Source organism: Calidris pugnax, unplaced genomic scaffold, assembly GCF_001431845.1.
Source record: "Calidris pugnax isolate Ruff unplaced genomic scaffold, ASM143184v1 scaffold28, whole genome shotgun sequence".
NCBI lineage: Eukaryota > Metazoa > Chordata > Aves > Charadriiformes > Scolopacidae > Calidris > Calidris pugnax.
In genome coordinates this window covers 14337991-14350358 of record NW_015090842.1, presented here as the reverse complement: position 1 = coordinate 14350358, position 12368 = coordinate 14337991, and the positions used below count along the sequence as shown (strand labels likewise).

The 12368-nt window shown below is 34.9% G+C and overlaps 1 protein-coding gene across 6 annotated transcripts in view; it reads right to left on the bottom strand.

Annotated features, from left to right (window-relative positions):
* Positions 1 to 12368, bottom strand: part of PHKB (phosphorylase kinase, beta) — a 79267-nt gene that overhangs the window by 37569 nt on the left and 29330 nt on the right. For all 6 annotated transcript variants that reach the window (XM_014942367.1, XM_014942365.1, XM_014942368.1 and 3 more), the window contains 5 exons: positions 9667 to 9730; positions 4470 to 4565; positions 2605 to 2802; positions 1622 to 1679; positions 576 to 653 (listed from right to left, as the gene is read on the bottom strand). In XM_014942367.1, the coding sequence (XP_014797853.1) occupies positions 576 to 653; positions 1622 to 1679; positions 2605 to 2802; positions 4470 to 4565; positions 9667 to 9730 (494 nt within the window). The remainder of the gene's footprint in view (positions 1 to 575; positions 654 to 1621; positions 1680 to 2604; positions 2803 to 4469; positions 4566 to 9666; positions 9731 to 12368) is intronic.

Here is a 12368-nt window from a genome sequence, read left to right as displayed (position 1 = left end):
GTGCCTGTAGGCCATCAGTAGTCTTGTCTGCAATTCCACAGACATTCTGGAGTGCACAATTTAAGTACGAGAACATTTATATTAAAATTAACATGTTGCCACTTTCACTGTTCTAAGCTAAAACCCATTTCATATGTATATACCAAATTATTTTTTAAAATCTTGTGAAGTTAAGTGACAGTGAATGACACGAGTAACAATCGACTGTATCCAGGGGGAACACTGAAACAATGTGAGTGTTGGGAGTTAATATCTTCCTGCAGAATCAAAGTGAACTTTGTAAATAACGAAGCATCGGCGAAGGATGGGAGGAATGAGCTGGTACAGTGTAAATCCTACATTTATATGAGAGTGTTTTTCCAGGTAACATTACTTCTATTATGACAGTTTATGATGTAAAGTATCTACATGAAAGAGACTATTTTTGTATTAGCATTTTGCCACCAGGAAACATAGTGATACTATTACTTCTCCTTTCCTCTGACTGCAATATCCATTAATAGGAATGCCAGTATTTCAATAAATTCAGATCAGTAAAAAGCCAGTGTTTTAGAGGAATGATTATCAGACAGTACCTTCAGATGTATGTTGAAGCAAAGGATCCAGAAGATCCTGATATTCTTTTACTTGTTCAGGATTTCCTCTAAAAACTCCTAAAAAAAAACAGACAGTAATTGATTTAATGGAAGAAATAACTTTTCCATGAGATCAATGTTCTTCGAGAAGAAGAAAAATCTAGTGTTTGTTTTTAAATGGGTTAGGACCTACACACTAACTAGTTGATGAAAAGTAAAACATTAGACTGTAGGTCCTCACTTACTGCTACAGCTAAATCTCACAGGGATCATGAACCAGCCACTTTCTTACGAGCTGGAAACAACCCCTTCGTTAGAGCAGAAGGCAGCAGCAGAGGTTGTGTGCCAGCGCGGAGACAAACAATGGGTTCTAAATCTTTAGGGACAGGGTTGCAAACTGATCTAGAAGTTGCCCAGAAACCCCAATAAATAAATACAGAAGGAATTTGGAGTAGTAAATTGAAAAAATTCCCCTCCAAAGATTTTTAGATGGAATATTTACATTGATAAGTTACCTAGGTATCGTTTAATTTTTTTTAAAAGTCAGACTAACTGGCTACATGGAAAAACATGGCCAGGAAGCACAGGCATTTCAAAGAGAAACGAGGCCTTTTCTGGTTCGCTTTCTTCTCTTTTGAATTCTGTTTCAATTACTAGAGAATATCCAACTTGAAAAGACCTGCTGCAACATTCAGTTTGTCAACGTGTTCTCTCTTCTACTTCCTTTTCTCTTATGTGCTGCTGTGAAGTTGTGCTGCACTGTGAAAGGTTTAAGGCTTAAAAGGCAATGCAGGACTGAATGTCACAGACTTAAGCTTTTAAAAAACCCATATCAAGTTATATTCTAAAAACAGTTCACATTAAAAATGTTGAAAAAAGAGGGGTTGGGTGCTTGGGGTTTTTTAAGCCATGAGTCAGAACTCTAAATGAGATATTTAGCATCACTGTTATGGTTTACTTTGGCAGGACAGGAACATTAATTTGTATCCTTGCTCTGAGAGCTCATCTAATACCTTTAAAGAACAGGAATGTAAAGCTGTACTTACCATCAATTATCATGAAAATGAAAAACAGAGGGAATTCACACTCAATGCCATCAAAAAGCTAAAAAAAGGAAAATTCATCAGACGTTTCATCATTTTGATTTAAGGAAATGTATTTGAACATCCCATTGAATAATTTCAAAGCCACAAAAGACAAACATGGTTGCAACAATCATTTTAGTAGATCAATTTTTCATTTAGCTTACGGCTTCTTAATTCTATGGGCACTTTAACTGTGCTTTTATGTATGCTGTGTCTCATTCTCAAGCAGAATATTTATATGATCGGTTTTATTTTCCACAGGGAAACTATTATGGAGGGGAAAAAAAAAGTAAATTTTCATTTAGATAACCTTTACTGATAAACACTGTGGTCAAAAGCAAAATTGTTTTCCATACACTCAGACTGTAGCCAGCTGTGAAATTAAATAAAATGATAAATAACTTCCTTATTTGTTATGTGAAATCAGCTGTACCCTATATGTAAATGGAAGCACATTCGTTACAAAACAAATCAATGAGTAACTTGCTGACTTAGCAATCTCTCAAAACTGCACACACCAAATTACAAAATGCATCTCCTTCACTTGAAGCAATTAGGAATCACTGTCCAATTCAAACTGCAAATAGGATTGTGGGGGTCCCTATTTGTTTCCTTTTCTTCTGTTTTTTTGGGGGGATTGAGATTTGGGGTTTGGTGTTTTCTTTTGCTTTCGGTGGAATTTTGTTGGAGATATATTTTTTGTTTGTGGGGGTCCCTATTTGTTTCCTTTTCTTTTGGTTTTTTTGGGGATTGAGTTTTGGGTTTTGGTGTTGGGGTTTTCTTTTGCTTTTGGAGGGATTTTGTTGGAGATTTTTTTTTTTGTTGGGTTTTTTTTTTTTTTTTGGTTGGGTTTTTTGGTTTTGTTGTTGTTTTTTTTTTTAAGTACTACCTAAGCATTTCAGAAAACCAAAGTTTGGCCTTATATAGCCCAGTTATTCCTTTACCTTAATTTCTGCTGGTTTATAGTAACGTCGCGTTTTGTCCTCCAGCGCTGTTCTGTACCCATCTCTCAGAAATCTTTTAAACCCATATTTTCCTTTCAATTTTCTAAGAATTTTATCTAGTGTTTGACTGAACAAAACCTCATCATCCAAAGCAAAGGCAGGATAACTGAGACAGGGCAAAAGAGCTGCATCAGTATTCTGTAGGAGTAGGAGAAATAGCACATTACAAATTTAATTAGATCTCTGGCAATTATTTGATGCACAAACAAAGACTGTTTAACTTACTAAGTGAAATATGTATTTGGAACATAATCTTTATCAAAATCATAGTACTAATATATTAAAAAAAGTGTGCAAAATAAGGCTTCTAAAGATGCATAAGGATAAATTACAAACCCAATATTCAGATGTATGGTTTAAAAGAGAACTCATTTGACTCAAAATCTGACCTACTTTACAGTTGACAATCTGCAGGGATAAGTGAATGCATTCTAGAACTTTGCAGTTTTAGAAACAAAAAATATCCTCCAGGTCATTCCTGGAGGAAACAAAAACATTTGGGTATCCTATCCTCTAAAAGAATCACAAACATTTTATAAAGGTGCAATGCTGAGAAGTAACTATGATTTCTGAAAAGCTTTTTTTCAGGAATATTCTTCAGGTGCTGTAACAAACAAGACTATTTGATTTGCAATTAAGGTGATAAGGGAATAATTTCAGGAAAAAATACGAGTAGCATTTCTCAAGAACCATGTGCAAATATAACGAATTAAAAAGACAAGAAAAATTACTGACTACTGAATCAAGACTACAGGTGAGCTTACAGAAACACAAAAATGTAGTTTTAAGTTCTACTTCTTATGTCACGCACTGTTTTGTTATTCCTTTCTGCTGAGTAACAGAAAGAAATAAAATTTAAAATACCATATTTTCGCCAATATCATTGATGTGACCCAAAAAAAGGAAAAAAAAGGACATGATGATTGCTTCTATAGCATAAAGAGCTTATGAAACCAGCTTCTGTTAGAATATTTCAAGTCTCCACCAATAATGAACAGCAAGAGTTCTAAAAGACTATTAGACTATAAAAAAGCAGCTGACAGTGCCTTTTATTTTGATTATCCAGTACTACAACTGTGCTATAATTCTTCTACACAATGAGTAAACTATTAAAGTTGAAGATTAATAGTCTGTTTCATGAACAAAAATGCTATTATACCTCAGAAGGAACAAAAAAAAGCAGTAAAACTATTATCACTCATTTTAAGTTACTCATTTTCACAAAGCAAATTTACCTTTGATGCTAATACTGAATTAGATTTCTTTTTTTAATTAATCTATATTTATGTCACTTAGATTTACTCACTGAGGAAATATTTATTTGTAACAGTAGCTTATAACAAGAAATCCTCCATATTCAGCAATTTATGAAAAGCCAACCTTAAAGGCTTCTTTTCTAGATAGAATAATGAATTACAGCTAAAATAAAATGTTTCAAATCTGCAGGCACTGAGTGCATAGTGGGAAGTAGGCCAAAAGAAAAACAATTACCAATCCTGCAAATCCTACTTAAGTTACTGCAGATCAATAGTACTTTAAATTTTATTTTTTACTTGTTTAGAAAGCTACAAACAGGCTACCATTTTAACTTAAATATTCAGAAAATAAAGAACACCATCATAATTCCACTTCAGAAAAACAATTACATCACAGTGACATCTAAGAAGCAAAAAATTTAATATCTTCCTAGTAAATTCCTGATTTTATTAAGCAGAACATAATGGCCATCATAGAACTAAGAATTATGTTCATATCCATTTATTTTCTCCACACTCTGTTGAGGTGAATTTCATTTAATTACTTACATGAGACCTTGACTCTCGGGGCAGCAATGAACAGAGAGTCTGTCTGTTACGGTTATGGGCATCAAAATCCACAAATATAACAGACCAAGAGCAGCCCTGTAAACAGAACATTAAATTTATTTAAAGGGATGGGAAGAAAGATTAGCATCTCCTGGTGAAACTGGTTCGTTCTTTTATTTAGGTTACACTGTAATAATCTGGTAGCTGGTAATTTTAATCTAAAAACGTACCACAATATCAAGTTGAAAACATTTTGAATTTTCAAACGTGTTTAAATATAGCCAAAATCAGATGGTTTTATCTCCCTAATGATCATGACTTACATGATTCATTCAGGCTATCAACTCTGCCATTACTTCTTGAAAAACAATGACTGTATTAAGGATAAAGAAAAAATTAGTTGCCCCTCCCTGTGACTGCAGGAAATGCTTCATATAGTGATGGTGAATATTTCATTCTCAGTCAGTTAGAACACAAAAATTAGATATTCACCTGAAATACCACTTTAGGAAAGGGCTTCCACAGCAAATAAAAATTACCTGCTTTTCAGCTATTGTAAGGTCAATGTTGTCAGCATCTACTCCTTCACAAAACCCATTTCCTAGTAAAATTCTGTAACTTTACACTATATCTCTCTGTCAGCTTTTTGATACTTCCTGAAAAAGTCAGAAAAATTCAATAGCTGAGATACTGTTTAAAAAGAATCGACAGCATTTAAAAGGATTATCAGAAGGCGATTTTTTGGAAACTCAATGCAGCTTGTTAATGAATGGATATCTTCATAGACGTCACTGATAATGAATCTCAGCATCACTGCCCCATTGGAAGACATTTAACACTGAACTCATTCCATTACTGTCATAAATACCATACCATCCCATCAATTTTCATATAGTCATCAAATTTCTCCTAAAAAGCAGTCAGTTTCGTTGCTATACTGTTCTCTTAGGAAGATTGTTCCAGAACGCACTCTACCTATTAAAAACTTAAATTTCCAACTAAGTTTCTACATAACTCGCTAACTACCCATCTTTCTGTGCCAGTACTAGCATCCACTCATCTGGCTTTCCAAATAATAGAGGATTTTCTTCCTTACTCTTCACACACACTCTAATAACTATCATGCAAATAGTCAGCTTTTCCTTTTCTAGGCCAAACAAAACATATTTTTTCACTGTCCTCACAGAAAATAATCTCTCTGTTCTCCTAATCGTTCTAGAAAGATATACTGAATAGTGCTGAGATAAGAACGTACATAAATAATCACATTTGCTTTGATGATTTATTATTCTCCTCCTACTTTCTTCTTAATCCAGATTCTGATTATTCACGAATCTCTAAATTCATCTACAAACTCTGACCGCAATCTGTCTACGCATGTGAATATGCACTTTCAAAATCTGTGCTTCACCAAAGGATTCTTTGGGGATTACAAAAACCAATGACCGCAATCTGTCTACGCATGTGAATATGCACTTTCAAAATCTGTGCTTCACTAAAGGATTCTGATTTGCATTTGCATCTTGGTTTTACAAAGGAACTATTTTTCGCTTCTCTGAAGCCTGTAAAGTTCTGCAGTAAGGACACTTTACAAAGGCTTGATATTTTTTTAAAATATGATTTTTTCCACACACTAATACAGAACATGTAGGTCATACACAAAGAATTGATTATACTATGACTAGGTCAGACTCAAAACGGCATTCATCTCGTCACTAGCAGTCCCATTGTAGTGCATACATGCACACACTTAATTAATTAGTTCATTAACTCACATTGTCAGTAAACGCACGTCCTCTTATGTAGATTTTTTGCTGATACATAATTTTTTCAAAAAGGTATTGTAGCTAAAATGGAATTCTTACATTAATGGTAAAAATTTAAAGCTATTCATATGCTGTGCTACTCTGAAACCAGAGGTTTGGGTTAACCCTATCAAGCCCACAGAGAGAGAAAATAAGTTACAGCACTTTTAGTGGTGATGATTTGAACGTGATTAAGTAAAAACATAAACTGAAATGCAACCAGTTCACACTGCATTCTAAATGTAAAATCAACAAAGAAGTAAAGAAACCAACCGACCAGGCCCACTTTTACAGTTCTTCCAGACAAACTTCAGGAGAACTTAGGAGAATACAGTGATTTCAGGGTCTGGCTATGATCAATGCACAGTTACGGGTTATAGCAGACTTCTTATGCCTATGTCATACACAGTAACCACTCCATACAGATTTATAGCTATTGTTTCAGAGACATACAACACACTGGGAATGAATTTAAGAAATTTAGCATAGGATATAAAGCAAAATAATGACAAACTAAGTAACTTATTTATCTGTTATACTGGAAATTCTCTTCTCAATGTGTAAATAAATCTTTTACTGAGGGAACATTGGGATTACAGCTTGACTATATTTTTATGGTTATTACTCCCACATTTTATGAAATACTTCTAGTATGATGGAGATGAAATTGAACAGCATTTAAAAACCATGAATGAAATCCTTTTAACATTAAAGCGTGTCAAATTCAGATTAAACAGAAAGTAATTTATTCAATTTATAATTGTTCTTTATCGTATCTGGCACCTAGAAAGTACAGCAAAGGATGCATTAAAATTATTTTAATATTAGCTAAGCAGTGCTTTGATACAGAACAAAAGCAGTATGAGTTCTTACAGATATATACACTAATTTGGGAATGGAGGGAAGGAACAGTTTAATGTGAGTATCAACAATAAGTGACCTTTCTTTTGTCTTTTCTGGTTGCTCCCAGGAACGCACAGGGAAACTGCCCTGTCGTGATACCCTCAAAGATCTGTCACACACACGCACGTGTGCAAGCACAGCCTCAATCCTACATATTTGTATTTATTAGTCTCTTCCAGCATCCCCAGCGTGAGTGGAAAAATCTGCATGGGAAGGCTGAGCAGGCTGCTGTGCCCAGCACTGATTTATGCAGGTTGCAGGAGTGGAGTTGCAGGTGCAAACCAGTTCCTCTTGAGGGGCTCAGCAGGATTTCTCCAAGCTATGGGAACCCAGCTGGAGCTCAGCACAAAGGCAAACTCTGCCGCAGACTGAAGGTCAAAATGGTTTCTCTTTATGCTAAGTATCTTGGAAATAAACTCTCGAAGCATTTAAAACTGGTTTTGCTTCAGCAATTTATTCAACCATTTCAGAATTTAGTTTAAAAAGAATCATTTGGAAAAAAAAAACAAAAACCCAGCAGATTCATTTACTGGTGCTTGAGGCTGTTGCAAAGGTAAAGATTGCAGATAAACATTTTTTTCCTGAAATACTGGCAATGTGTGTGTAATGTCTGATCATTATTTAAGGTCCTTACTAGCTCCTAGTTCTTGACGCATAGTATCAGCTTTTAAAATGTACATCAAGTAAGCCCAAACTAAACCAAATGGCTATGTCTTTTTGAAACGGTGTATTTGTGCACGTATAAAGAGCACTTTCATATTTCACTCATCAGCAAACTGCCAGCAATAACTCCTGAGGGGTGGATTCTCACCAGGACAAGCCACTGTACTACAGCACCAGCACAAACAGAGAGATGCAAAAACCAGCCAAACACACACCAAAAAACCCCACCACAAAGAGATATCCACAAAAACTGGAATGGATGCCCAAGTCTACAGAGTCAATTTAGGAAGATCTCCTGCTTTATGCCATAAGATAAAGAAGGGTCTAATAGTAGTGGTAGAGCTTTCCATCAATAGATAAGATTGTTTAATAAATCATACTTCTACCTCTGTTGCTGACTATTTAAAACAATTTCTAACTTATATTTTTCATCACAGGCATCTGAATAGCTCTAAGAAGTTCTAGTTTAATGGTTATTTTTTATATGAATAAACTATAAGGAAGAACTTTTTGTTTAACAATGCCAATAATTATTGTATATGACTGTTCTGATCCGTATCTTCCATTTCACCAATAGAAAAATGGAGACACAAATAACTAAGGATGTTTTAATAAATCAAGCAGTACAGAAAGGAACTTGGAACTTAATTTGGACTGTCTCCCAGTCACACTTTGACAGTTGACCAAGCTTATGCTCATTAGCTCACACAAAGAGCACCTGAGAATTCCCCTTATTTACCATTAACCATTCGTATCTTCTCTCCTTTGTACTATTTTATTTAGGGCAAACCACTGCATTTAACCCAGTTTCTTAAAGTTGAATATTTGAAACAGACAAATATCACCATGTGAAAGTCAGCATTACTCAACCCTAAGAGGTAAAGCACGTTTCATCAATCAATGTTTATTTTTCATGAAATACAGACATTTGGGCATGTGGGCAAGGTCCATCAGTCACAAATCAAAAAGGATGGGGTTCCAGGAGAACAGTGCAATAGGAAGGCTTTCCTCACTGTCCTGAGCTCGCCCACTGGTGACCAACCTGTCCTCCCTTCCACATGATTCACAGACAAAACTCACCAGCAAGTTTTATAACTACATCTACACACAGTTGATGCCATCCAGCTTTCTTTCAGCTGCACTCCTACCCTTCATTTCCATTCATTAATAGCACCACTAGCTTGACAACGATGTATCTCTTTCATTTGTAGATTTTCTAGATCATTAATTTGAAAGAGTATTCTTAGATTTTAGGTACAGACTACTGTAGGTGTAACACCTAAAAAAAGATGTACATTGAAGAGGAATACAAGCCAAAGATAAAAATCTAAGAAAAGACTTGCTTTCTTCATTGATCCAAGCCATACAAAAGGATGGCAAAAGATTTTACCACTATGCAACAAATTGAAATTAAAAGCCAATAAAAAGTGGGATTATGTACAAGTAGCTTGTTTAAACTTTTCATAACATAATACTTGTAGCTACAATTATATTGTATTATGACCAACAGATAAAATTCTGTATGAAAAACCTTTTTGGCAACCAAGCCTTTTTTCAGAATAAGTGACAATTATTTTAGATATTTATTTTTTTTTAAATAAAAGTAATTCATGACAGTAAGGGCACTAATGATTTTATCAGACAAATTCTGTACCTGAAACATGCAATCACTTTGCAAACTGCCATTTTTTAAAGCTGCAATCTATCTAACTGTGCTAAATATTTCTAAATATCCTGTGATTCATAGTGTAGATCATTACTGCTAAAAAAAAAAAAAAAAAAAAAAAAAAAAGAGAGAGAGAGAGAAAACAGACAATTTTTATTACCTGATTTCCAAAGAGATTGAAACCATTAATTGCTTCTAAGGCTGCTTTTGCCAGTCCCACAGAGCTGAGGAGAAAACAAAACAACAACAAAAACACCCAGAGGTATCAGAATTCAAGCCCAGACCAAAATTTAACATGTTTGACAGCTTTCACAGCTATGATCTTTTCTTAATTTGAATTTTGTGCTTAACCTTTATGTAAACAACATGATGAAGCAGCAAGTTTGGGGTTGTTTGGTGGTGGGTTGTTTTGGGGCTTTTTTTGGAAAATACTTTTCAGCATTTTTATTTGTCTTCAAATGTCAGAGACCATCTGGCAAAAGCACTTCTGCTCTCACCTTGCTACTAGACATCTGGCATTATGGATTTCAAGGTCTTGCTAAGAGTCTATTAACAAAGGATTCACTTCAGCACAATTTTTCAACCCAGCTCTCCAGCATTAAACTTTGAAAGACTGATTCTGTCTAACTTTTCATGTAGTAAAAGAACTCATCAATCTGAATTTGTAAAAGGAGGCTTTTCTGATGTCAGCCATATAGCGAAACACCTTCTATTTCACATACTCCATGCCTAGCATTCATCACAAAGAAAACAAGGCCCAGAAATACTACCAACAAGCTTTTACGTTCATGTTTCTAAACATGATGTCAGCCATATAGCGAAACACCTTCTATTTCACATACTCCATGCCTAGCATTCATCACAAAGAAAACAAGGCCCAGAAATACTACCAACAAGCTTTTACGTTCATGTTTAGAGACATTAAGCACTAGTCTTATCTACTAAAATCATAATAATGATAACATATGTATATTATCAATATGATATATATGTTAATTTTAAAATCAAATTATATACTGAAATATAATTTATTACTGTTTATGAAAATTACACAGTACATATAAAAATATACACACAAAGACTTTTGCAAGGCCTTTTAATTAAAAAAACTTTAGTCTTTGACCTTCCTTGTGTGTATTTAAAAAAAGAAAAGGGGAGGAGGGAGCAGCATTCCCTCTCAATGCACACACACACTTTTGACGATTTTCGGTTTTTAAAGAAAAGCTCAAGATAAGCCAATAGAACTCTACGTGCATTTGACAGGTTTATATGAAATTTGAAATATGGTGGAGGGCAGAGTTTTGAAATACTGTCTTAAAGAACACATAATTATAACTAGGCCAACTTCACAGGTGTCCATTCAACTACAATAATGATCTAAAGCATTAACATCCACATAAAATGCTAAATTTTTGCATGCTGTTTCCAAAATTCTAGATGTTAAGGTCACAGGGCATCAAAAAGTAAAATATTAAACGAGCTGGTTCCCAACAGTGCTAGAATTTAAAAACGTAATGTACAATGCTACCAGCCTTCTGATAGTCCTACTATCGAATACAGGCACCCAAAGCAGGGAAAGGGCTTTGTGCTGCTTCCTCAGTGGTGACACAGAAGGGTAGGAACCAGAAAGACTACGGAAGCCTAGTTATAAAACAATCACCTTTTACAGTCTCTTAGACAGTCTGGTGAAACAGATTAAGAGCATCCAGTAAAACAAAGCCTAGCACAACTGTGAATTATGCCTTTGTCTCCAAGGCAGTACAGTGCCTCTCACCAATGCACCCCTATCTGTCTCTGCTTCATTTCTATATGAGCTACAACAGTGATTTATTGCCTTCACCAACACCCCACGTGCTATCCCTAAATGACTATCCCAGTTTTGAGCTCCTCCTTCAGATGAAGTTCCATCTTTCTCCCTAACTGCCCATTCCTTTAGGCAGCAGCTCTGCTTTCCAACTAGATTAGAACTAATTTGAAATATGTTTAGTCAAAATAAGACCGTAAATGAGACAATAGAAAAGGAAGACAGAAGACTAACAGGAAAGTATAGATGTCTACCTTGTTATCCTTAAAAGTTAACAAATCTGAAGACATAGAGCAAAAGATTGCAAAAGGAACAAGCAGAATGAATCAGGCTGACATGACAAAAGATTCAGAGTTAAAAAAAGACCGCAAGGGTAAACAAAAGTGACAGAACATAGTAGGAGGACATAGATCAACACGGCAGGAAGAAAGCCTCCAACTTTAGCAAGATAAAAATCACTGGAAAGAAGAATTGAAAGGTTCATCTTTCCATAAAGCCTTCCCTTATAAGGGAGAGGAAGTTGTTGACACTCTCCTCAGCTCATGACCATTTAGATGCAGCTACTGTGCTTTTTCCAATTGGGTTAAGTACACAAATTTGGAGGAAAAAAACCCAAGCACACACACACATAAAACAAAAAACTAACTCTCAAACATCTGTGCTACTATATATAGATGCTTGAAAAGTTGGACTTTTAAGAACTGGGGAAGTCTGGGAAAAAACAGAATATACTAAATTAATGTAACAGTTTATTTATGAGCACAGTAATTCCTTTAAATACTCTCTTAAAAAAAAAAAAAAAAAAAGACGACAAAAAAGGAGTTAAAAGTTTATATCCCTTTTTCTCTAAAAGTGATTATCCACTCAGCCAACCAGACTTTTCTTTTTCTTACCATCTTTTATTTGGGATAAAAATTATGCAGTACTGCCAAACAAGAATTGGGAAAAATAATAGTTTGTCAGAGGATCCGTGTGCCCAGATAACATGAGAATAACATTGGCAGAGTGACAGTAATGACTGTGAAAAACTAAAGCATCCTTAAGAGCCTGAGGTCTAC